This window comes from Cetorhinus maximus, chromosome 21 (genome assembly GCF_964194155.1).
Source record: "Cetorhinus maximus chromosome 21, sCetMax3.hap1.1, whole genome shotgun sequence".
NCBI classification, from domain to species: Eukaryota; Metazoa; Chordata; class Chondrichthyes; order Lamniformes; family Cetorhinidae; genus Cetorhinus; species Cetorhinus maximus.
The window spans coordinates 45,584,701-45,612,554 of record NC_135899.1 but is presented as its reverse complement, the minus strand read 5'-3'; the positions used below and the strand labels follow the sequence as shown (position 1 = coordinate 45,612,554).

The window sequence follows — 27,854 nt, the reverse complement described above, 5'->3', positions numbered from 1 at the left end:
TGTTTTCCTCTCTTACCTTATCTCTACTGTTTGATATACCACATCTGTTCACAATTGTTCCCTTAGCCCCACTACTTAGTTTAAAATCCGCTCTACTTCCCTAGTTATGCGGTTCGCAGGAACACTGGTCCCAGCCCAGTTCAGGTGTAGACCATTCCAACGATACAGGCCTCACTTTTCCCAGTACTGATGCCAGTGCCCCACAAACCAGAACTCACTTCTCCCACACCAGTCTTTGAGCTATGTATTCATCTCTCTAATTTTATGTACCTTATGTTATTTGCATATGGTTCTGGTAATAGTCCAGATATTCTTTGAGGTTCTGCTTTTCGATTTAGTGCCTAGCTCCTCATACTTTCTACCCAGAACCTCTTTCCTAGTTCTATCTATGTCATTAGTACCTACATGGACCACGACAACTGGATCCTTGCCCTCCCACTGCATCATCCCAGTTCATCATCAGCCATGAGCAGTTATCCCGAACTCTGACACCGGGCAGTCAACAAAACAGCCTGGACTCTTGCTCTTTGCTACAGAGAACAATGACAATCCCCCTCACTATACTGTCCCCTACTATCACTGTGTTCCTTTTGCTCCTCCTACTTGAATGGCTTCCTGCATCATAGTGCCATGGTCAGTTTGCTCATCCACCCTGCAGCTTCTGCTCTCATCCAAACAAGCTGAGAGAACCTCAAACCTATTGGACAATTGCAGAAGCTCACACTCCTGCACTCCTGCCCTCTGGGTCCCCTTACCTGCCTCATTTGCAGTCACACCCTCAGTCCCTGAACACTGACCAAATCAGAAGACCCTATCCTAGGTGGTGTGACTGCCTGCTGGTACAAAGCACCCAGGTAGCTTTCCCTCTCTCTGATGTGTCACAGAGTCTGCAGCTCAGCCTCCAGCTCAATGGCCCTGAACCAAGTTCCCCAAGCTGCAAACACTTTGCAAGCGTGTTTGCCCTTGAACACAATGTTATCCAGCTCCCACATGCTGCAGCCTTGACACATCACCTGTCCTGCCATCCTTAATGTGTTTTAAGTAATTACTTAATTATATTAATCACTTATTTATGTTACTATTTATATTTTCTATTAACTTTACCACCAATTTGTATACTATTTTAAACCTTAGGGATAGAATAAAGCTTACCCACGTATCGCATACATACCAAACAGCTTGTTCCTTTCCCTGTAGCAGAGCAAGAACCAAGCCCTACAGGGTGAGAAAGAGAGATAAAGGAAACAAACACCTCCTTTCCCCCCCACTTCACCGAACTCCCCCCTCACCAAACTTCAAATCTTCACTCAGTTACCTCAGCTGCGCTCCATGACAGAGAACCTTTTCCTATGATTATATTAAACTTAGTGGAATAAACCTCAACTCCTGAGACCACTGATTAATATCTCTTAATTTGTACCAACTATGTTAGACTGGCTGTGTTATGCATTATACTAATGTGTGTTTGATTTCCAGCAAGGCCACAGAACCTATTATGTGTATCCTATATAATATGGCTGGGTGCACCACACTTAGGTACCAGTATATTGTTTGTTGACCCCAGGGATCAGACTTGCACCTGCAGTTTAGTGTAAACAACCACATCCTTGAACCTTTGACACTCACTGGCTTATAGGCTGGTGTATTCCTGCACTGAATTTGGCACATTATTCTACAGCCAGACCTTGTGTTGACCCAAGAGAAAGTAATTTATGTTTTAATTTGGCATCTCTGAACTCAGAATCTGGCACTGCATTTATGCCTTTGCAGTTGCTAATGTAGCCTAAATGTCCTTAAGTAACAGGCTATCAGAGAGGAAAAATAGAAAGCAAGACACACTCAGGATAGCCGAAGGGTCCGAGAGAAAAATCTGAGATGCGTATCAATCGAATAAATGAGAAGTAATTACAGCGTAAAGCAGTATTGGAAAACAAAAATAGAGCTGAAGAATCAGAGAGCCAAAACTGAAGTGGAGCCAGAGAATCAGAGAGAGAAATAAGAGTAGCACTGGAAAATGAGAGAGGAAAACAAGAACAGAGCCAGAGAATTAGAGCGTGAAACAAGAGCACAACTAGAGAATCAGTGAAAGAAACAAGATCAGAATTGGAGCATCAGAGAGAAAAACAGAATTCTTAACTCAGAAATAGAAAGATAGGAGCCAATCAAAGAATTGACAAAACAGATCCGTACTGTTTTTGCTTTTAATCAAAAGGATAATTAGTTCAAAGCAAACACATTTTCAATTAAGTTTCAATTGAACCAAGACTTCCAGTGATTACAGATTTTTCTTTTATGGATAAGATAAATTACAATTAATGTAAAAGGTGTTCTGCCCTCAATAATATATTAAGGATTTTCATTGGTAATTTCTTTATCACGAGCTAGCTATGTAGTTGAGTTTGAACAATGATAGGGTGCAAAGAGCTAAAACGAGTAATGTATTATCACATTGTATCCACTCTCTAAAAGATCCCTTTTTAAGGACTACAATTATTTAAGAACACATAAAGGTGTTTTTGAAAGCCAGATCATCTTTTTCCTGTTACTGACAACATTCTAACAAACAGTTTTCATAAGGTTCTGTTGATTTCCCATCCTAACTACAGTGGAATATCTTCAGAAACTGGATAAATCATGAATGGTCACTTATGCAATTTATGCTATTTTGCTTGGGGTTCCATCAGTCTTCCCCTGGAGAACATCTGCTGAAAGTCCGGATCTATCACTAGAACTATCATTGTTATTTCAGTTGGGATGAGGGCTTGTCAAGGGGTACTGTGAGAGTTTCCATTTTTTTACCCCTTTCAGCTGGTTTAAAAAAAAACTCTGCCTTCTCTTCCTTTTTTAGAGGCTTAATGAGAAAATGTATGGAACGGTAAAGTTACAAAGATCAGGGTGGCCCAAGGCTTTAACCCTGGTGCATTCCAGTTTCAAACAAGATTGCTGTTACGGATCAAGATGAGAGGAACGCGCAGTTAATTCTAGCCCCACATCTCCACAGATCGTAACAATAGTTCAAATGTTTAATTCACCCACAAAACTGGCCATTGTTTACCTTTTGATACTGTTATTCCCAGCATAAAAACACTATCCAGGCTTCTTTCAGTAAACACAAAAAAAAATTGATTTATGACAAAACAAACTACCTTTAAAAAAAACAAGTTAGCAAACTGGTTAACATACAAGTTGTCATTTAGAAGTGTAGTGATTTATGCCCAATTTTAAAAAAACAGATATTTGAACCCCCATACACACACACAAACACAAAACAGGACAAAACAAATATAGTGCCCAGCTGAGGTTGGAGTATGTTTGTTTTAAAAGAATAAAATTCAAAGAGATCTCAACGCTGTTGAACTAATAGAATTCTGGTCACAATAGGTCTGGAAGTTCCTTCAAATGGATTTTTTGGTGAAACTGTCCTTGTTGACTCTTACTTATCACAACTTTGCAAACTCTCAAAAAAAAACAGTTGAGTTATCCTGATGAGACTTTTCTAAGGAAAATTTAGCTCACTCTAGACTGCATGTAACACAAAGGTGGGACAGAGAGAGAGGGAAAGGGAGAGTCTTTTCTTGCGGCCTGCTTCCAAACACACCCTCATATATTCTGAGAGTTTTAAAGACTAAGATGTTCAAAGAATACTTCTCTCAGGCCAGGTTTTTTTTAACCAATCAGCTAGGGTCATTAGCCTGGCAACAGCCGTCCTTTGTTAATCTAGATATACAAAGTATCTCTTCCCTCTCCAGGCGTTCTCCGCTGACATCTATTTTACCTGTGGTTTCTTGAAAAATGGCATATACACAGCCCCGAATGAATATTGCAAACTTTTAAAAATAACTCAGGAGGAAAAAGGTCCAAAATTCAATGTTCTTCAAATGTTCTAAAACCTGGTTCCTCACATGCCTTCGACCATAAGGGATGAAACACCATTTTCAAATGTGTTTCATTACAAAACATATAGGAAAACATATACAACATTTTGTATGAAAATTTTAAACATGCACTCACCTATTCTCATTCACTCCTTATGCAGAATCTCTGTATAGGTTCTCATCCTTGGATTTCTATATTATATATGCAAAAATCACATTCTGGATAACACATTGCATTATCTTTTCCAGCCATATAGACAACCTTCAGGTTATAAGGCTTTAGCAGCAAACTCCAACGAAACAGTCTGGCATACTGAAACTTAAACTTTTTAAATTTTCTCCAGGAGAATTATTTCCCTAAAGGTCTCATACGTGGCCTCTACCTTTAGTTCCCATATCCAGCTAGCTTGCTTTACCTTCTCAAATTCTATGTAGGTCTGCCCAGACTGTTTCCTTATGTTTCGACACTTTTGCCTGTATGCCTCAGGGACCAAATGATATGCACTAAGAATAGCCTTCTTTACTGCATCATAATCCATAGACACCTGTTCCAAAAGTGATGCATAAACCTCATGAGTTCTGCCCACTAACCTACTTTGCAAGAGCAATGTCCAGTTTCCTTTTGGCCACTTCATTTGTTTAGCTACCTTCTCAAATGAAATGAAGAATGCCCCTGCAACCCTTTCCTCAAACTTTGGAATGGCATGTACAAATTGAAACATCTCCCCACTGGACTCTGGGTTGGGATAAACTCTTCCATCCACAAAACGTTCCCCAACATCTGGTGCCTCTGTTTTAAATACTAGCCTTTTAAGCTTTCTCATTCCTTCTCTCTTGTCTGAAATTCCAGTTCTAGCTGCTTAAATGCTCTTCTTCTTTCTGCTCTTTCCTGGTCAAGTTTAAGTTTCTCCATTTATTTTTCATGTTCAATTTGCTTCATTTGCAGCTGAATCCAAGCTAAATCATGAGTTACCCCCTGGAGAATGTGAATTCTCTTGTATTCCTTCCAATTTCAAATGCTGCGCTATTACCTCAACAATGTCTGCTTTCTTGGTTAACCTCTTGGGTTAATTCTAACTTCAAATTATCTGCCAATTCCCATATCTTAGCCTTGGTTACTTTTTATAACCCAATCCGATAAATCTTCCATCTTTACAAAAGTCATAGCAACTTCCAAAGCCATGTCAGTTACCAATGAAACAGAAATCTGGGGCAGGATTTTTAGCTCGGTGGGTGGGCACACACCTGACCCGACCGAGTGTGAAACAACGCACAATTGTTTGGTCAGTGGGCGTGCCCGCTGACAATTAAAAGGCCTATTAAGGCCTTTAAGTTATCAATTGTCCTGAATTTTTCACTGCCAATTCAACCTAATGATTCACCCACAAAACAAGCCAATTATTTACCTTTTGATAATGTTATTCCCAGCATACAAAAACTCTAACCAGGCTTCTTTCAGTGAAAACAAAAAAATGGATTCACTATAAAACAAACTACATTTTAAAAAAGAAGTCAATAAACTGGTTAACATACAAATTATAACTTAGAAGTGTAGCATTTTTCCCCTTTTTAAAAACACAGATATTCGAACCCCCATATACTCACACACAAACACAAAACAGGCCAAAACAAATAGTCCGCTGCAGAGACTGGAGAATTCTAATCATAATAGTTCTGGAAGTTCCTTCAGAAGGATTTTTCGGTGAAAATGTCCTTGATGACTCTTACTTATCACAACTTTGTAAACTGTTAAAAAACCAGTTGAGTCATCCTGATGATACGTTTCTGAGGAAAGTTTAACTCACCTTAGACTGCATGTAACACAAAGGCAGGGCAGAGAGGGGAAGGGAGAGTCTTTTCTTGCAGTCTGCTTCCAAGCACATCCTGACACACTTTGAGATTTTTAACGACTAAGATGTTCAAAGAATTCTTCTCTTCGGCCATTTTTTAAAATCAATCAGCAAGAGCCATTAGCCTGGCAACAGCCATTCTTTGTTAACTTAGATATACAAAGCATCTCTTCCCTCTCCAGGTGTTCTCCACTGGACATCTATCTTGACCCATGGTTTCTTGAAAAATGGCATTTCACAGCCCTGAGTTAATATTGCAAACTTTTAAAAATAACTCAGGAGGAAGAATGTCCAAAATTCAATGGGTGGAATTCTCCTATCCTGCCCACCACGAGTTTTGTGGCTGGCGGGAGCATAAAACCCAGTGGCAGGCAAAAGTCGCAAATCCGCCGTCGGAAAAATAGGTTCCAATTCTCCCGATGGTGTGTTCATGGCGGGTCGGTTATCATGCCGACTAGTGGCATATGGCATGAATGCTCATTAAAACAGCTTCTCGCTGGAATTTTGCTAGGCCTCGCAATCTTGCGTCACGCCAGCGGGAATTTACGTTGGCCTCAAATCTGTTTGAAAAGAGGTGGCATGCACACGTCAGACCTCAGTTCACTAGTAACTTCAAGATGAATGGAACATACATAGCCTACCAGCCATAGCGCAGTGCCGGTATTGTTGCAATGAACGCCACTCTGCCGGGGCTGTAGGATTGGTCTGCTCCTGCTTTTTTGCCTACATTGCCCCAAGGAACATCACTGTGCTGTGGTACTCATGCAGGCCTCCACTTTCAGAAAATAGCATATCAGCCAGGGCTGTGAGGCGAGTGTGGGGTTAATGAACACAAGAGATGCAATGGGGAGGGAAGGCTGTGGAATGGCAAGCAGGGGGAAGGGCGAACACTAGGCGGCCTTTCTTGTGTCGACCTCTAACCTCTTGTTGCCACACAAGTGAGGAGTCTGCTTAGAAAGGAAGGAGGAAGACCTCCTGGTGATGAAAGCCACTTAAAGCCAATTCCTTCATTAGCACTTTTAAAGGGCTACTCATAACTCATTGGCTTCACATCACAGTCGCTGCATCTCAAGAGTAATACATGGGAATGTAGAATTTGGGTATGCAGGCAATAGTGAAGGAGGCACAGCTGTATCATATATGGCATTCCATCAATGAAAAAAAATTCTTTCGAGTTATCAACAGTCACAGATTGCAACTCTTTCGAGTACAATCACAGTTCTTGGTTTCCGGGAGTGGGACATGAACCCACAACCCTCTGATTCAAAGGCGAGGGTGCTATGAACTGAGCCACAGCTGACACCTCATTCCATCAATGAAGGCCTGTCATGTGTTCACCAGAATTGATTCTCCTAACAGGCCAAAGGCATCCACTCATTGACCATGTGCAACTGGTTGGTCATTAACTTGCCACACCAGAGATCGGAGCACAGAGCTAGGTTGGGTCACTTACCTCACTGAAACTTTAGCATCCCACGCAGGGCTCAAGATTTGACATATCTATGATGCCATCTTGGTCACCTTGATACGTGTGCTAGTGTCTGAGGAACAAAGTGGCATCAGCCACCATGTAAGTAGGGCAGGAAAAACTATGGACCCTTACAGTTTCAAAGCATGTCATCTTCTGAGCTTCACATTCTTTCCCCTTAGATCATTAATGTCTTCAATGTTTCCTATCAGAGAGAAGATAAAAGCACATATGGATCCAGGGCTCAATGCTGCCTTTGTCAGGGTCCTAATGCAATGGAGGCGGCGAAGGAGGGAAAGGCGACTCCGCACATGGCTGCACCAGGAGGGACATAGTCAAGCGGAGCCAGAGCATGAGCAAGAGGGTCAGGAGGAGAGACCCAAATAACACGGTCGACTTGCCAGACCTAGGGTTTATCGTAGAAGAGTCTCCTAGCTACAAATGAGTGAGAGGCAATGACAGGCATGTCTGCGCTTGTCCCGAGCTCTGGTGCATCACATATCCCACATTCTTCGTGAAGACCTGACACCATGTGGAGTTGGAGGGTATCCCTGCCAGTGGTTTTGAAGGTGACCATAGCGCTAAATTTCATTGCCTCTGGTTCTTTCCAAGGATCAAAGAAGACCTGTGTGGTATCTCTCAGTCCGCAATACATCGATGCATAAAAGAGGTCACAGATGCCCTTTACAGGAAGGCCCATTATTATGTCAGGTTTGCTCTGGACAAAGATAGCCAGGCTGCGAAATTCACCGGCTTCACCCCCATCTCAGGCTTCCCAAGAGTGCAGGGAGCAATAGACTGCACCCATGTGGCTGAACGAGTTCCATGGCAGCAGTCCCTAACGTTTATAAACCACAAGGACTATCATTCCATCAACGTGCAACTGGTGTGTGATCACTGGAAGCACAGACTGCATGTTTGTACACGGTACCCTGGAAGTTGCCATGACTCCTATATCCTGAATCACTCCTAGGTGCCTGAGATTTTTGAGGGGCCATTATGTCTGCAGGGATGGCTGCTTGGGGATTTTGGGTACCCACTGAAACGTTGGCTGATGACACTGGTGCGTCGTCCTCAAAGTTGTTCCGAGGAGAGGTGCAACACTCTCAGATCCACATGCTCCTTTATAGAGCAGAACATAAGATTTCTGAAGATGCGTTTCAGATGCTTGGACTGCTCAGGCGGCTCACTCCAGTACACTCCCAACAGGGTTCCCCGCATCATCACAGTGTATTGCATTCTTCACCATCTAGCAATGCAAAGAGGTGAACCTCTGCCAGAGAATGAACTGGAGGAGGATGAGCGCTGATCAAAGGATGAGGATCGGAGGCCCAGGAACCTCAAGAGACTGCTGAGGGTCACTATGAGCGTGATCATGCCATGGAGGAAGGAAGACATAGGAGACATGCCTGTGATACATTAATTGCTGACGGATTCCAGGAAGAGTGAAGTTAAGTGAGGGAATATGGCCACATCTCTCCAAGCCCTCAATGCCATTTTCTTTCAAGGGATGTCCACTCACTTGCAGCAAGAACGAGTCCCACATCTACACTTGCGCATTCTGACCTCATGATTCGCCAGGCCATGATCTTTGCTTTGGTCCTGGGGCCTTGTGAGTGAGCTCACTATGGGAACTGGGAGCTCACTTCAGAACAAGAGCGATGTGAAAGAAAACTTGAAGCCTTCACCACCATCTAATGATGCAAACACTGCTGTGCTAAGATGTGGACATGCCTAGGCACCTCCTCCTCCCGTGCATGTCTTTTCTTCTGCCACTACCACTGAGGAGACACAAATGCCGCTAGAATATCAATTTTGATGAGCTGCCCTCAATCAATGGTATTCCTTGAGGAAGAAGGATGAGAAACACTTACATCACACATTTCCAGTAAAGATTTAAACACAACTCCCTAACATCACACAAGGAAGGAGATACTAGTTCAACTGAGGTTGGACATCACAGGGTATGAATCTCACAGTGGGACATTATCACTGAGTGAGAACAAGGCTAAACCTTGAAATAAGAGGGTTCCAAAGTACAAAATCATAATGCCTTCGGTTGACAGGAACAAAAGTGCAATTTATTTACATGTCTAGCACACCTGTGACCCAAAAGTGACATCAGTTTTTCTTAACTTTCCTAACTCTAGCGCTATGCTTGGGTGCAGCCCTGACATCTGCAGCAGAGGTGGAGGCAGCCTGCTGACTGCTACATCCTGATGTCTGTGATGACCTTGGCAGACGTCCTCTGGTGGCCCGAGGACTGGAGGGCCCTGGCCTGATGAGAGTCACCTGCTCAGGTAGAAGCGCCCTCTGCGGCCTGAGAAGCTGAAGTGGATGGGGTCACAGGCTGAGGGGGCTGTGAGTGGGTGCGCACCCTTGGAGTGTCCTGACAGGAGGCCCCCAGGGTGTCCAGCTGATGCTCATCCTCCTGTGGGTTCCCGAGGGTCCGGCCCTGACTCCTGCAGGAGATGGTGCACCTGGAGGGAGGTCAAGGTGCCTCGTTCCCATATTGCCTACATCTTGATGGTGCCCACCAGGGTGTGAGGCCAAGGAGTTCAGGGCCGAGCGCAAATCCAGCAAGACCTGATGGACCAAGGTTTCCATGGTGGTTGCCAGCCCTCCCATGGTGATCTCGAGGCGCTCGCTTGCCAGAGTCACGGCATCAGACAGGACGAGGACAGACTCCTCCATCGTTTACTCTAGTCTGCTGACTGTTGAATCTCTGCCTGATGTTCTACCGCCTGTCATTGCATCTCCCGCATTGGTTTGGGGGCCACATTTTTTTTGTTCAATCATGGTATATGGGCATCACTAGCTAGGCCAACATTTATTGCCATTCCCTAATTGCCCTTGTTCAGAGGGCATTTAAGAGCCAACCACATTGCTATGGGTGTGGAGTCACATGTGGGCCAGACCAGGTAAGGGCAGCAGATTTCCTTCCCTAAAGGGCCTTAGTGAACCAGATGGGTTTTTACAACAATTGACAATGGTTTCATGGCCATCATTAGACTTCTAATTCCAGATTTTTATTGAATTCAGACTCCACCATCTGCCATGGCGGGATTCGAACATGGGTCCCTGGAGCATTACCCTGGGTATCTGGATTATTAGCCCAGCAACAATACCACTATGCTATCGCCTTCCAGAGGCTCATCATCTGACTCAAAGACCTTGGCTGTCCCTGCCTCCGATTGCTGCAGGGACATGCCAGTGAGGTGTTCTCCAAAAAGTGAGGCCGAGCCTAATCCACATCTGTGCCCCACCAACACGCGTGTCTCTGAGCTGGTGGGGGTGTGTATGAGCGCCATGACAGTTCTTCCAGAGCTTACCCTTAGGATGAAGTCTGTGGGCTCACTCTGGTGCGGGACTGGTTTGTTGGCCTCGAACTGCTGGTGCCTAGAAAATAGAGTTTCTATTAATGTGCATGAGCTAGATAAGACTGCATGTGACTCACTGTGAATGTCAGGATTTGATGAAGTGATGGAGCTGCAATCCGTACTAGGTTGGTGGGAGAGGCCGATCTCCTCTTCTCCACAGGAGCGATCCCTGTGCTCCCCAGCCAGCTCAGCTGCAGCCTTCTCAAACTCAGTGAGGGCAATGATGTCAGACGTCTTTTCCCCAGTCTGTGATCTCTACACCTGTTGTGCGGCAGCTTGGCCTGTATGAAGCAGAAAGAAAGACATGTGATGAGAGGGGAGGGAGCAGAGATTGGGTGAGATACCTGTCCCCCACTGTGTGTGGTACCATGTGTGTGAATCCCTCCCCAGAAGGGCCAGAGGATGGAGTGTGAGCAACATCATAGATGGGATTGTGGTGATGTGAAAGTCTCGATGAAAGAACGAGTGTTGATATGTGCCCCCTGCTAATGATTGCATGAGATCTCTGAAGAGATTAACGGTTTGAGTGCATGATGCCGTGATCAGAGTTTGATATTTGAGGAAATTGAAGGATAACTTACCCTGGCGGAGCGGATGAGATCATTCACCCTCTTTGTGCACTGGGTGGCATTTGGGGCGCGGTTGCCAGCCACACTGACCTGCTCCACGATGGCCTCCCAGGCTGGAGAGGTGAGGTTGCTGTGCTTCCTGCAGCCATCGCTGTGAGAGAGCGCATGCCTTCGCGTCTGCACCAATCTGATCAAGGCCTGGAGGGCCTGGTGCATGAAGCAGGGTGCTGCCTTCTTCTTGAGGCCCTCGGCCTTCCTCTTCTGACTGCCAGACATCTCTGGTAGGCTGGAGAGAGTGAGATTGTGTGTTGAACTGGCCTTTAAAAATGACACCCGGATCTTCAAACACGCCAGCTGACGGTGGCCGCACGAATCAACTCCTGGCCTGCGAGGTGATTCAGACCGATACGTGATTTTGCATAAATAATGAGGCTGCAAGCGCAGAATCGGACACGAGTTCCTGCCATTCCAGACAGCAAGGTGGGCGCTGCTGAAAATGCTCGTCACCGCACTTAGCCTCATTTATGAGGAATTCCTCCCACTGTCTTTCAAAATTTCCAATACCAGGTTCCTCACAGTGGAACAATCAGTTATAAAGAGGGAAAAGACCAGCCAAGATTCTCACTACTGATTAACTTCATCGGGAAGAACTTGAGGACAGCTACAATGTTTCTTATAGTTAATTAGTTTGCCATCACTCAGGTACCAGGCTTGCATGCAAAGAAAACCTATCTGGATGAAATTTGTTCCTGCTAATGAAGCTGATTTTCAAGAATCAGCAGTTGAGAGCACTGAGCTACAACTATCGTAGGATGATAATAATGCCCATTACTCGTGTCCTGTTCTTCTAGGGAACAAGAATTAAGGTGAACTCACAAGCATTAATGATTTATAAGTCAAATTGATAGCAAGCTCTGCAGAAGAAAAAAAAATGTTGACCGTGAAACTCTGTGTGGGTTCTGCCAGTCAGCCACCCTAAATTTGGTGAGAGACATTCTGAAAAACAAACATATGTTATGTAAATTCCAGAATTCTTTAGAAAAACAAATGGATGATAAATTTAAGCACCAAATTACCCCTTTTAATCCAATTTACTCTGGCGGAGAACAGGATCGTGTGCAAACTGAAGCATGGGACCCTTAGGTTGAGAAATGCACTCCCTCTGCCATTTCCTTCTTAAAGTTTATGAGAAGTTATTGCCATGTCGCAATATTATTTTCAAAGCTAAGTGAGACTGGGTGGCACATTTGAAACAAAAGCAAAAATTGCTGTAAAAACTCAGCAGGTCCGACAGCATCTGTGGAGAGGAAGACAGAGTTAATGTTTCGAGTCCGTATGACTTCATCAGGAGTCTTCATGAAGAGTCATACGGACTCAAAACGTTAACTCTATCTTCCTCTCCACAGATGCTGTCAGACCTGCTGAGTTTTTCCAGCAATTTTTGTCTTTGTTTCAGATTTCCAGCATCTGCAGCATTTTGCTTTTATCTGGGTGGCACATTTAATTGGTTCAATGTTTCTTCACCACGGTGATTGGATTTCAAATACAATCTAGGCTGGCGAGATAAAAATTACCTCTCCCTGCCTACTGGAAAGTAAAAAATGAAAAGATATTGCTAACCACAATTAACAGATGCTGGTGCACTGGAAGAAGTGATTTCAATGTGTGTGTCATACCTCTGTCCCAGTGAGATGTGCCTTCAAGTCCTGCTCCAGCGCTGACTGACAAACTGGCACTTCAGTACAGTGCTAAAACAATACTCTTTTCTGGATGAGATGTTAGACTATCTGTAGTATAATGGGTTAATAGTATAGTTATGGTAATGAGTGATGTAAATCATGATGTAACAGTGAGATCGACAGTCATTTGATAGAGACTCTGTGAAGCAGAATGAACAGTCTGTACTCATGGCCAACATACCTACTCTGTAGTCTTAATAAACCAGATGGAAGCAACCCTGCGGAGTTAGACTACAGATACTGGATACGATAAGATAGGCCACGCAACCTTCATGCAAAACACTACCTGCCCTCTTAGGCGTGTATAAGAGATCCAATAACACTTTTCTAAGAGTAAGTGAGTCCCAGCCAACATTTTTTCCTCATCCAACATACGATTATTTGGACATTAATTTCATCATTGCTTGTGGGCCCTTGCTCCCTGTAAACTGGCTGCCATGTTTCCCTATGTTATAATATTGACTATGCAGTCAAAAGTATGTTTTTTGGTGTGAACTGCTTTGGACCTCCCTGCGATCATGAAATTTGCTATATAAGCATAAGTTCTTTCTTTCTTATATTGGAGCATTGTTAGGACATTGTAGAGGGAGCTTGACTGTAGCTATATTCTACCATTGTGGTGCTCAGTACTGCCTTTGATAGAAGTTGAAAACCACTTCATTCCCACAATAGTTGTACTTTATCCTGAATGAACCCAAATTTCGCAAATCAGTTTTTGCAGTTTCAGCTTTTAACAGGATTTAGAGTAAGATGGTGATAATGTTTTTGAACACTCAGCACATTACACATAAGTATTTTGGGCTTTTGTGAATATGGTTGACCTCCTAAGGGAAGCTTGTAAGAGTTTACAAGGATTGAAAATCCTGAATTTCTACCCTGAACACCTCCCCAAAGAGATATCAGTCTCATGCTACAAATCCCACGGATGGATTTCCTATGGTCTCAATACAGTGCTATATGGAATAGTTAATGATATATGTCCTAGTTGCTCCTTTCACTAATGAGAATAGCAATTATGTTTAAAATACTTTGATCAAAATATAAATGGTCTTTTTCAAAATGTGGTTCGGCAATGTTCCATTGTGTTGAGGTAGATATATAAGCAATAGTTTTAACTTCCTAATACCTCAGACTTACAATCTAAAAGTCATTGCTTCACTTTACTATTTCTCAATGCATTTCAGAAACAGATGACTCAGCCTATTATGTCATCGGAGCTGTGCTTTACCGGACGCTGGGTCTCATCTTACCTGTTGCAAAGTAAGTCTACATTCCATGAGCCATTGGATTAATCAAAGATAGTCCTGGCCAACAGTGGCACCAGATAAATGTCACTAGCTACTTCCAATATCACTAGCAAAAAGGTTTGTCAGATATCAATAATAGTTAGAATGTGCCATGTGTTTACACCCTGTAACCCTTAAACAAATATGCATTACATGTGACAATGCCTAAAATCCTTTCAGTTCTTAGACCAAGTTAATGGTGTGATAGAAGTTATGAATGCTGGAAAAATATTAATGATTGTTCTCCTGTTTTTGGAGTAGAATTTAAATGCCCAAAGTAAGAACAAACTACTTCCAAACATGGAGTTAGAGATTGGCAAGAGTCATAACAGGTTGCAACAGTTCAGGTACTGCAGGAAAGCAGAGAGAAAACAAGGAAAGATTTTAGCTGCAGAAAGCCTGGAGGTAGATGGATAGATATCAGAGAGACTGGAGGTATAAAGAAAAACAGATTGAAGGTAGCAAGGTAAAACACTGGAGATTGAGAAACAGACAGATGATAGAAAGGCCAGAATATTGGAAAGGGTGTGGAAAATAAACCAATGTTTCCTCAAGTCAGAAATTTGATTTCTTTTTCAGCTCCTTAAAACTGTTAAGTTCCTCTGGGCTTCATGCCAAGTGGAGATTTCAAGCCTTGTTAGTTTTCTTCAATACTTGCAAGGAGATAAAGGAAATAGAGAATACTACATGAGTATCAAAGCAGGAGCTGATGTTTAAACAGAAAGTGGGACTGACCACATAACACAAGACAAATAAAGCCATGAATGTTTCCTGACCAGCCAGGCTTTATTCATTTACTTATAATTACTGCATTCTAAATAAACTAAATTAATTTGTGGTAAGATGTTTCAACATGTGTTGTATGGTGGCCGAATTGTACTATTAATGATAGAGTTGATCTGCAGGCACTTCTTGGGTGGAAACATTAAGTTTATTTACAATATACTGAGCAGCAATAATACGTGTGCTATCAACTCTAACTCTACACTGACTCTGAGGTACCCCGCACTACTCCTATTGGTTACGACAGATCATGTGATCTTCCTTGACAAGTATTATTCTTAAAAGGTAGATTACACACTAAATAAAACCAGAATTACTACATTCCTACTCCTTTAAATCAGCTATACATATATTTACAAGTACATATTTTTCAAGACAACGTAATCTTTACAGTGGGTAAGGAATTTACAAGTTCAGTCTTTCAGGTGGTTTACCTGGTAAGTGTGGAACGTCGTAGCTCCACAACTTGAGATTCTTTGTCAGGAACCTCCTTTTCCGGATTTGCCTGAATGTCAGGTGCTTCGGTGGGCACTTGCAGTTCTGTATCTTCAACTCTTACAGGAACATCAGACATGTCAGCCCTGGGTTTAGTATCCTCAACAGGAAATGCAGACCCGGGCATGATCACTGGTGGAATCAAATCTTGGTCATTTGTCTTTCTCTTCCTTAGCTGGTCCACATGTTTCTGGATGATGCAGCCTTCCACCTCTACGTGGTAAGATAGAGGTCCAGTCACCGTGCTTATTTCACCTGCTAACCACTTTGGTCCTTCCCCAAAGTTTTTCACGTATACCGGCTCTCCCACGGTAAATTTCTTCTCGCGACTATGCCAGTTGTGTCTTATTTTCTGACTTCCCTGACTCCTTTCCACCTTCCCCTCTAAATTCAGCTCATTCTCATCCTGAGACAGTGTTTCAACAATAACTCCGCAGGTGTGACACCTGTTGTTGTGTGAGGTCCTGTAATAAAAAAGAAAGCGAGGTAGTTTGGTTGCCAAGGAATCACCAGTTAGCTTTGTCATGCCTGCCTTGAATATTTGAACCACCCTTTCAGCCAGTCCGTTTGAGGAAGGGTGGTACAGTGCAGTTTTCACATGAGTGATACCGTTGAGGCTGATAAACCGTTGAAACTCAGCACTTGTAAATGCCCTGCCATTATTGGAAATGACTATTTCTGGTAGTCTGTGAATGGCAGTTGTAGCGGCTGACGTTGGTGACTTCACCTCATATACGTTTTGAATGGGCATCGACAATGAGCAGAAACATGTTCCCAGGAAAGGTCCAACGTAGTGAATGTGTAACCGCACCCAGGGTCTACATGGCCACTCCCATGGGTGTAACAGAGCTCTCACTTTTGGCAACTTTTGCAGTTTCTGACATTGCACACAGTGTTTTATTAAACTCTCTATTTCACCATCCATCCCAGGCCACCATAGATAGCTGCTTGCCATGGCCTTCATTCAGGAAATTCCTTGATGGGCACTGTGTAGTTCAATTAAAAGTGGCTTCCTTCCCTTTGGAGGAACTATCACTTGTGCTCCCCACAATAAGATGCCATCCTGGCTGGTTATTTCATGTCTTCTGTTGAAGTACAGTATCATTTCATCAGATACGGGCTCCTGTGACCAACCTTGTAGCACTTGTTCTTGTACTTGAGATAGGACTGGGTCCCGACTTGTCCAGTCTCTGATCTGTCAAGCACATACCACAAGGAATCTAAGAAATTTAACAGTGAAACAAGTACCTGTGGAACTGGGAGTGCTCATCATTTTCTTGTAAAGGCAAATGACTAAGGGCATCGGCATTTGCGATTTGATCGCCTGGCCTATGTATGAAAGTGTATTCGTACACTGCCAGAATTAAGGCCTATCATTGTATTCTTGCTGAGGCTATGGGTGGCATAGCCTTGTCCTCACTAACTAATCCTAGGAATGGTTTGTGATCTGAAACGATTGTAAAATGGCAGCCATGTACACACTGGTGAAATTTCATGACACCAAAGATGATGGACAGACCTTCTCTTTCCATCTACGAGCATCCCTTTTCTGCTGAGATGAGCATTCTTGATACGTAACCTATTGGCCATTACACGCCGTCTCCATCCGATGAGAAAGCACTGCTCCCACTCTGTAGGGAAATGTGTCACATGTCATCACCAATTCTTTCGTCTGGTCATAATGCACTAATAGATTGGACGAGTGCAACAATTGTTTCACCTTTATGAAAGCTTCTTTCTGGGGCGCCTCCCTAGACCAGCGCTGACTCTTTTTAAGCAGAGAATGCGGGGGGCCAGCACTGTAGACAAATTGGGTAAAAAAACGCCCACGACAGTTGATCATTCCTAGGAATGATTTGAGCTCTGAGGCATTCTTTGGCGCAGGTGCCCCTCTTATGGTTCTCACTTTGTCCTCAACTGGGTGGAGGCCCTGTGAATCTACTCGGTGACCCAAATAGATTACCTCCCTCACTTGGAATGTGCACTTTTCTTTTTTTAAACACACTCCAGTTTGCAAGAAATATTTTAAGACTTCTTCTAAGTTTGCCAAATGCTCTTTTTCAGTGAATCTTGTCACCAATATATCGTCTACATAGACTAAACCTGAGGCAGTCCCTGAGGAAACTTTCCATTGTCCACTGAAAGATGGCACAAGCGGAGGAGACACTGAAAGGCAATCATGTACATTGGTATAACCTTTTGTGGGTATTACTTGTGACAAATTCCTGGGAGACATTATCCAACTCTAGTTGTTGATAAGCATGACTCATGTCAAGCTTTGTGTATGTTGTCCTGCCATCTGAAAAATTCAGGTGTTAATCTTCTTTGGCGTTAGTCTTTTTTGGTAGCTGAAATGTGATTTTTAAAACAAAATGAAATAAAATAGTCCCCTTATGTGTAAATGTAAGGATTATGGATATGTGGATACAGAGTTTGGCCACCTCGAACAAGATTGATGAGAAGCTGACTTTCACAGCTCTCTTTGGAACTGAAGCACCAAATTATATCACCAAGCTCAAAAATCTTTAGCATGTTTAAATTGTTGAAGTCAGAAGGATTACATTGCTTTCAAAGCATTTTAACACAAGAGCACGTTATTTGATTTTTTCATTGTTACTGGCAGTACAGAGAGCCATCCACCTACAAGAGCAGGTCAGAGGCTAGGAATTGTGTGCGAGTAACTCACCTCCTGACTCCCCAAAGCCTGTACATCATCTACCAAGCACAAAGTCAGGAGTGAGATGGAATACTCCCCACTTGCCTGGACACAACACTGAAGAAGCTGGACACCATCCAGGACAAGCAGCCCGCTTGATTGGCACCACATCCACAAACATTCACTCCCTCCACCACTGATGCACAGTAACAGCAGTGTGTACCAACTACAAGATGCACTGCAGGAATTCACCAAGGCTCCTTAGACAGCACCATCCAAACCCACAACCACTACCACCTAGAAGGACAAGGGTAGCAGATACATGGGAACATCACCACCTGGAATTTCCCCTCCAGGTGACTCATCATCCTGACTTGGAAATAAATCGCCGTTCCTTCACTGTTGCCAGGTCAAAAGCCTGGAATTCCCTTCCTAACAGCATTGTGGGTGTACCTACACCACATGGACTGCAGCGATTCAAGAAAGTAGCTCACCACCACCTTCTCAAGGGCAACTAGGGATGGGCAATAAATGCTAGCCCAGCCAGCGAAGCCCACAGCCCGTGAATGAATTATAAAAAAGCTCCACTTAATCATGGTCGACAGGGTGCAAGATTTTGCTGTGAATTTCTTTTTCAACAACAACAACTTATATTTATATGGCACCTTTAACTTAGTATACCATCCCAAGTCACTTCACAAGAGTGATGTAAAGCAATTTTTCAGGTGGAATTTTTCCTTCCGCTGATTGAGTGTAGTGGCGAGTGATCTCAGCCTGATTCCTGCTGGGTGGAGGGGCAGGCTCTCGTGCCAGATCACCTGCTTTTCAACTCATTAATTATGCATGAGCGAGGAGCTCCTGGTGGGAAGGGCAGGGATTCATCCACCCCGTCATTACATGGGGTCGCAGGTCCTGACGCCATATTTAAACGGCACCCCTACTCACATTCACTCACTGCAAGACAAGTGTGAGCTGAATGTATAAATTAGCCTGGCGCCCAAAAGAAATATACCCTCTGCTCCACAGTTTAGCAAGGCCTCTCTGGAGAGACTCCAAGCAACCCATGACCAGCGGGAGGTTCTCTATCCTCAGGGTGGGAACCGGAGGTCCACCAACCTGACCACGTCGGCCTGGGGGGGAGGTCGCCAGGGAGTTCAGCACATAAGGACCACAGAAAAGGAGCACCCTGCAGTGCACGGAGAGGATGAATTATGTCATCTTCTCGGCCAGGGTAAGTGAACCTTCTCCTCACTCCAAACTCACACTCTCATTAGGGCATCAGGTATTCGAAGGGTTACAGTCCACAGAGATCTCACATAGTACCAGCAGAAGGGATATCAGCACTAATTATCTGACAGACACTCTAACATCATCATCTCATGTAACATCCTGCACAAGTGGTGCCTTCAGTGCTTACTTGTGAGGACTCAGCACACACAGCAGGCATGCATGCTTATGATCTTCTCTTTCATCTGATGCTCAATCTATCTGTCTTTATGCAGGACAAGATCTCCCACAACAAAAGGGCGAGATCCCAGACCAGAGTGGGCATGCCAGAGTTGAGGCCATTCTTCCCCTACGAGGAGCAGGCAGCACAGCTCGGTGGAGAGTACAGGGACCGCTCCTGCGCAGAAGGTGAGATCGGCGTCTCCCAACAAGCCAGTGAGGGTTCATCAATTCATCAATTACTCATCGGCCACAGGCAGACAATGACTGTGAGTGACCTATAATGTGGGTGCCTGTTTAGCTAATGACTAATTATCTCTTTTCTCTATTCCAGCCACCAGCAAGAAAAGGCAGAGGCAGAGTGCCAGCCAGTGCATCAGCCCCACCTCCAGAGAACCTTGGATAAGGAGGCTGAGGAGGCACCTGAAGACTACCCGGCACTGCATTCACCTGCACCCTCGACCAATGCAGATACACACACTTTGGTGGGACCATGTTCTAGATCAGGCTCGCAGTCACTATCTGGTGAGTACCTCAGAATCATGGGTTCATAGCAGACAGAGACATTGACAACCAAGGTCTCCAACACTCGGAGGACTGCTGGAGACCAGACCCCTGCTGAGTCAGAGTCCAATGATGAGCCTCTGGAATCAGCCCTCGGAGAAATATTGGAGCTGCGGAGACAGGCATGGGGACAGCTGGCAGGTTTATCAGAGGCCGACAGCAGATTAGAATGAAGGATGGAGGAGTCCATCCACGTTCTTTCGAATTCATGGCTCCGGCATGAGAGCGCATTGAAGTCACCATTGGAAGGCTAGCACCTGCCGTGGAGACCCTGGTCCAGCAGAACATTCAGTTTCTGCTGGATTTGCTCTTGGAACTGCACACCGTCGCTGTAACCACGAATGCATTCCAGCAGTGGCCATCATGCCCATGCAATTGCCTCTTCACGTGAGGTGTCATCATCCTCGCCCTCTTCAACTTTATCCATTTCTGTGTCCTCCTCGTTCGAGGAAATATGCACCTCCTCCATCTCTTCATGTGGTATCTCATTCCCCCCTTTGCAGCGCCAGGTTGTGTAGGGCACAGCACACCTCAATGATGCGGGACACCGTCTGTAGAGAGTACTGGAGAGTGCTGCTTGATCAGTCCAGACATCTGAAACGCATCTTCAACATGCCAATTGTCTGCTTAATTAAGCAGTGGCCATCATGCCCGTGCAGTGGCCTCTTCATGTGAGGTGTCATCATCCTTGCCCTCGTCAACTTTATCCCTTTCTATGTCCTCCTCGTTCGAGGAGATATGCACCTCCTCCATATTTTCATGTGGTATCTCATTCACCCCTTTATAGCGCCAGGTTGTGTAGGGCACAGCACACCTCAATGATGTGGGACACCCTCTGTGGAGAGTACTGGAGAGTGCTACTTGATCAGTCCAGACATCTGAATCGCATCTTCAACATGCCAATTTCTGCTCAATTAAGGACAGTGTTGCAGTATGTGCCACATTGTACCTCTCCTCTAAAGCACTCTATGGCCGCTGAACGGGTGTCATTAGCCACATCTTTTGGGGTGCCCTTTATCTCTGAGGAGCTAACCCTAAATGCACTGAGGGTCCCTGAAGATCTGTGGCACCTATGAGTGACTCAAGATGTAAGAGTCGTGTGAGCTCCCAGGGTACCTCGCACAAACCTGCATAATCTGCTTTCAGCGATCACAGGTCAGCTGCACGTTGACAGAGTGGAAGATTTTTCTGTTGATAAATCTCACTGGCTCTTAAGGCCACATGCGTGCAGTCCATGGCACACTGCACTTGTGGGAAGCCAGAGATTGCTGCAAATCCCACTGGCAGCCTAGCTGGCTTCATCCATGAAGAACTGGATGTAATTGTGGGCCTTATTGAAAAGGGCATTGGTGACCTCCATTTTGCATTTATGAGTAGACAATTGCGATATTCTGCAGAGGTCCCTAGTGGGAACCCTGGAACTATCTTCTGGCAAAAAAGTTGAGGCTGAAAGTTGGCTTCAGCACAACCGGCATTGGATGGCCTCCCAGCCCGTGCGGAGTGAGATCCTCACTGAAGGTGTGGCAGATATGATCCGCCACATCCATTGACAATTGCAGGTGTCTACAGTACTGTTTCTTGCTCATTCCCATGCATGATAGATGTCTTCTGTAGACCCTTGGTCACGCCAAACACCCCCATGGATGTGATCCCTTGTCAGCAGCCTATGGTTCTTATTCGGCCCTCACAAGCTCTTGATCCTCAGGGCAATGCTGCTTCCTGAGCTGTGCCCTACAGCAATGGGACCTTCTCCTCACTTGCATCAGAGCAGTCAAGAAGGCAGCATTGCTTGTAGCCAGCATTCTACATTCTTTCTTGTATCTGTGGACAAATAGAAATGAGAGATGATAGAACTTTACCCTGGAACGTCCTCCCCAGTTGGCACCTCACGAGGCCAGTGTGGAGCCTTAGGCCTGCCCTCATTTCTGATATGTCATCCCCAGGCCACCCCTTATAGTTGATGCATATCCTGAAAGTTCACAGGTGACTGAGCATCCCCCTCTGACGTGACTGCACATTCACTAAGGAGCTTTGAATATGCTGAATAAATCCATGTGCTCTCACCCTCAATCAGGTTACTGTCACCCTGCCTCCTTTAGCCTAGACACTGTCCCAGCCTAGCCCCAATTTCATGACTGCAACCATTGTGGCCTGGGAGACAAGACCATTGAAATGATCATGTTGTCTAGAGCTTGATGCTTATGTACAACAGCCATGGCATCTTCATTGTTTGCATCCCTTTCCCTCTTTACATGCATCACTTACTGAGATGTGCGCAGTCAGACCAAATCAAATAGTTCCCCAGTCATTAATGGATTCTCACGTGAATGCACGCCATGAGTTAAGGTGCCAAACTGCTTCAATTAGCATTAGATACATGTTAACAGATCTCAGCTGAGCCATAATATGCAGGAGTTGACTTGAAAATTAGGGTGCCCCTTCAACTGGCCCAAAATTACAGTTGTTGGTTCCTCCCTGGGCAATTTTTAAAAAAACTTAATTTGCCACTGTGTCATTCGAGATCCGAGTCAAGATGGTAGTGCTTCAGTTTCCTTTTGAGGCCAGCTTCCAGCCTCCCCCTCTTACATTATAAGTCCTTCCTATCTTTCTCCATCCTCACCACATATAAGTTCCCCTCCCTCCGATCACTCTCCTGCCTCCCCCTGTCTCTCTGGAGTCAATCTTCATTCATGTTAATATTCCTGTCCTCCCGATGGAACACTTTTCTGTTGATGTTTCCATGCCTCATGCCTTATGTTGACCTGACCCCCTCCCCTCCTTGAGGCCACATGTGGCATGACTTTCCAGGACACCACCACTCCGCCCCCCCAACCATGAGACCTTACAAAACTACCCCCCCCCCGCCCGAGTTACCAGTTTTACAGGATGCAGATGCACCCCTGACCGTGACTGTGCCATCTGCTTCCCAAAATGATTTTCAAACCCCTAGGACCAATCTCTGTGGCACACTGACCACACCCTGTACTGCATGCTGTGCCCGACCATCACTGTCCAGAGAGGCCTTCCTTCTACCAGGATTGGGACCAAGACATACATGCCATGCAGAGTCCTCTATTATGGCCCGCTCAGCCCCAGTCTCCTGATTCTGCCCCCGACAGTGTGGCCTCAGACGCAGGACAGTTTCCTGATTCTGCCCCCAACAGTGTGGCCTCAGCCCCAGGACTGTCTTCTGATTCTGCCCCTGACAGTGTGTCCTCAGCCCCAGGACGGTCTCACATTATCATCTTCTGTACCTTTGACAACCCCCACAACCCTCCTCCCATCAAGTCATGTGTCTACGTTCCAGTCTTCCCCTCTATGCTCCACTTATTCCCCGCCACCCGCACCAACCAATCATGTCCCTGACTTTTCCCCTTACCTCCCTGGCTTCACTCACTCCCATGCCCAAATCCCAGTCATGCTTCTGTCTCAATCCCGTGCCTCCCTGGCTCCACTCATTCTCCCCTAATCATGCCTCTGTCTTCCCCCTCCCCACTAGTATTGCCTCCCATGCAGCAGCCCTAGCGTAACCTCATAAAAGCACTGAGATCTCGCAGCATCACTGTGAAAGGTAGGCAAAAGCAGCATCTACTTACTTTGAAGTCGCTAATGAAGTGAAGGTTGCCAGATGAATGGCACTTTTATATGGTCATGAAACAGACGTTTCCAGTTATCCGTTGGCGGGGCATTTAAATTTAGGGTGAGAACGTGATTCCAACAGGTTGCGTTTTTAATGAGCATTCATGAGATGTAAATATAGTTCCTGCCACGGATCAGCAGGAAACTCAACCCATCATTTAAGCCGGGAGAACAAAATTCCAAACCAATTTCCCCCTGATGGGAAACTGACTTTCGACATCACTCCAAATTTTGTGCCCCCCACCTGCCACGAGTCCCGCCAGTGGCAAGTGTGGAAAACTCATCCCTAAGTATCAAGCCACATAAGGTAATATTAGGGCAATGGCCAAATGCAATTAATCAAAGAGATAGATTTAAAGGAAAGTCTTAAAGGAAGAAAGACAGGTGGAGAGGCAATGAAGTTTAGGGAGGGAATTCCAGGGCCAAGGCAGCAATTAAAATTAGGAGCAATTAAAATTGGGGGTAATTTTCTGACAAGGGGTCAGAATGAAAGGAGCACAGAAATCTCAGAGGGTTGTAGGACTGGAAGAAATTACAGAGATAGAGAGGGGAGAGACCATGGAGAAATTTGAAAACAAGGATGAGAATGTTAAATTTGTGATTTTATGATGCAGTTAGGGACCGTTAACATTTAAAAAAGAAATCCGACTAACCAGCAATTAATCGACAGAACCAAACCACAAGATTTCACATTTTTAAAGCAAAAAAAACTTATTGTGTATCAAAAAGAATTAAACAAATTAAGCACTATTAACTTAACACTATAGCTTCATAAAACTTATACAATAAACTCTGTTCTACTTTGTATTTCCCCCCAAGAATTTCCTTACCTTGCATAAATTTTGAGGTTCATTCACTTTTCCTTAGCCAACTCGACAGTATATAACTGCTATCTGGAATGCAGTCTGATTTCTATTCAGTGCTTCAGCTATTTGCCAAGGTACAATATTTCATGAGGGTCCTTCCTATAGCTTTTGGCTCAATGATCTTCCAATTTCTTTGCTGAGCTCACAACTCAGAATTACACAGCTCCAGCGTGGGCCCCCCTGTGACTTATTCGCAGTACCTTAAAGCATTAGAAATTAATTAGAGATTGCACAATGTTCAGCACCATTCGCTACTCCTCAAATACTGAAGCAATCCATGTACAAATGCAACAAGACCTGGACAATATCCAGGCTTGGCTGACAAGTGGCAAGTAACATTCGCATCACACAAGTGCCAGGCAATGACCATCTCCAACAAGAGAGAATCTAACCATCACCTCTTGAATTTCAATGGCATTACCATCACTGAATCACTATCAACATCCTGGGGGTTACCATTAACCATAAACTGAACTGGACTACCCATATAAATACTGTGGGTATAAGACGATTCAACAATTCATTGGAGGAGGAGGGTCCAACAATATCCCCATCCTCATTGATGGAGGCTTCCAGCACATCAGTGCAAAACATAAGGCTGAAACATTTGCAACAATCTTCAGCCAGAAGTGCCGTGAGGATGATCCATCTCGGTCTTCTCTGGAGGTCCCCAGAACCACAGGTGCCCGACTTCAGCCAATTTGATTCACTCCATGTGATATCAAGAACTGCCTGGAGACACTGGATACTGCAAAGGCCATGGGCCCTGGCTATATTCCAGCAATAGTACTGAAGGTATGTGCTCCACAACTTTCTGTGCCCCTAGCAAAGTGGCACTTGCTTAGCAATAACCTGCTTACTGACACTTAATTTGTGTTCCACCAGGACCACTCATCTCCTGACTGCATTACAGCCTTGGTTCAAACATGGACAAAAGAGCTGAACTCCAGGGGTGAGGTGAAAGTGATAGCCCTTGAAATCAAGGTGGCATTTGACCAACTGTGGCGTCAAAGAGCCCTAGCAAAACTGGAGTCAATGGGAATCAAGGGGAAAGCTCTCTGCTTGTTGGAGTCATACCTAGCAGAAAGGAAGATGGTTGTGGTTGTTCGAGGTCAATCATCTCAGTTCCAGGACATCACTGCAGGAGTTCCTCAGGATAGTGTCCTAGGCCCAATCATCTTCAGCTGCTTCAATAATGATCTTCTTTCCATCAAAAGGTCAGAAGTGAGGATGTTCGCTGATGATTGCACAGTGTTCAGCACCATTCACGACTCCTCAGGTACTGAAGCAGCCCATGTCCAAATGCAGCAAGACCTGGACAATACACAGGCTTGGGATGACAATTGGAAAGTAACATTCATGCCACACAAGTGCCAGGCAATGACCATCTCCAACAAGAGTGAATCTATCCATCCATGTGACATTCAGTCGCATTACCATCATGAATCCCCCACTATCAACATCCTAGGGGTCACCATTGACCAGAAACTGAACTGGACTAGCCACATACATACTGTGGCTACAAGAGCAAGTCACAGACTAGGAATCCTGCGGCGAACAACTCACCTCCTGACTCCCCAAAGCCTGTCCACCATCTACAAGGCACAAGCCAGGAGCGTGACGGAATACTCCCCGCTTGCCTGGATGAGTGCAGCTCCCACAACACTCAAGAAGCTTGTCACTGTCCAGGACAAAGCAGCCCGCTTGATTGGCACCACATCCACAAACTTTCACCCCCTCCACCATGGACGCACAGCAGCATCTACAAAATGCGCTGCAGGAATTCACCAAGGCTCCTTAGACAGCACCTTCCAAACGCACAACCACTACCATCCAGAAGGACAGGGCAGCAGGTAGATGGGAACACCACCACTTGGAAGTTCCCCTCCAAGTCACTCACCATTCTGACTTGGAAATATACCGCCGCTCCTTCACTGTCACTCGGTCAAAATCCTGGAACTCCCTTCCTAACAGCATTGTGAGTGTACCTCCACCACATGGACTGCAGCAGTTCAAGAAGGCAGCTCACCACCACTTTCTCAAGGGCAACTAGGGATGGGCAACAAATGCTGGCCCATCCAGCGAAGCGCACATGCTGTGAATGAATTTTTTAAAAATCCTTGGTTTCCCATAGCCCATTGTTATGGGAACTACAACCAAACTACAACCAAGCTGATTCCTTCTAGAACTCCAACTGTAACAAGGTTAACTGCTATTTATTGAGAGGATTACTGTATATTTCTTTCTTTAGCTTCCAGCTAAACAAATCATCCAGTCGATTCTCCCCTTTCCAACTTGGTCTTATTCTGAATACGAGCTCCCAGTCGTAGACTTTGTCATAGACAAAGCATTTACTCTACTTCAGCTTTAGGTCTGGCTTTATCTCTCAATTTCCAAGGAGCTACAAGCTACATAAGACCCAAAACTGACACAGTCTTTTAACTGCTTCTCTCAACCAATCTTGCCTCCTGGCTATGCCCCAACTCAATTCACAGAGCTAAACTCAAAAACAAAGAATCCCTCAATGTTCCAGCCATCTTTATGGATAAAAATGCAAATAACTACATTTTAATTCCAAAGCTTTCTTAAATTTGGGGAAACCACATGACTAGCTTATATATTTTACTGGAATAACTGCAGATGTCATGTCTCTAGTTCTTTCGCTAAGTAAGGCCACCTGCTGTTTTATGACTCTCACCCTTTCACTCTGATTTTGTCCAGTAAACTTTTGATTTGTAATTATTTTAAGTTTGTGTGGTTTGCCAGCCTCTTGATGAACTTACAATTTAAAATTCAATTTCTAAAACTAAAACTCTATACCTCTAATAATATGAACTATGACATTAGTTCACAGTGGCCAATAGAGCTCAGGTTCATGCAATTTAATGAGCAGAGAACAAAGGGGATTAAAAACTAGTATTAAATGAATACCATTCATATTTAGAATTTCATAATTGCAAGTTTTGAAGCATTTCAAACAATGAATTACTTAAAATAGTGAAAGAATCGTAAATGAAAAATATTCTGAAATTGAGATAAACAAATGAGAAATAAAATAAAAGCAAAAAACTGCGGATGCTGGAAATCCAAAACAAAAATAAAAATACCTGGAAAAACTCAGCAGGTCTGGCTTCATCTGTGGAGAGGAACACAGTTAACGTTTTGAGTCCATATGACTCTTCAACAGAACTAAGTAAAAATAAAAAAGAGGTGAAATATAAGCTGGTTTAAAGGGGCG

At 44.5% G+C, this 27,854-nt stretch overlaps 1 protein-coding gene across 1 annotated transcript in view; it reads left to right on the top strand.

Annotated features, from left to right (window-relative positions):
• The window catches only part of adgrb2 (adhesion G protein-coupled receptor B2), a 1,091,625-nt gene that overhangs the window by 590,374 nt on the left and 473,397 nt on the right, over positions 1-27,854 (top strand). The window contains exon 14 of the mRNA XM_078566906.1: positions 14,066-14,141. Coding sequence (XP_078423032.1) covers positions 14,066-14,141 — 76 coding nt within the window. The remainder of the gene's footprint in view (positions 1-14,065; positions 14,142-27,854) is intronic.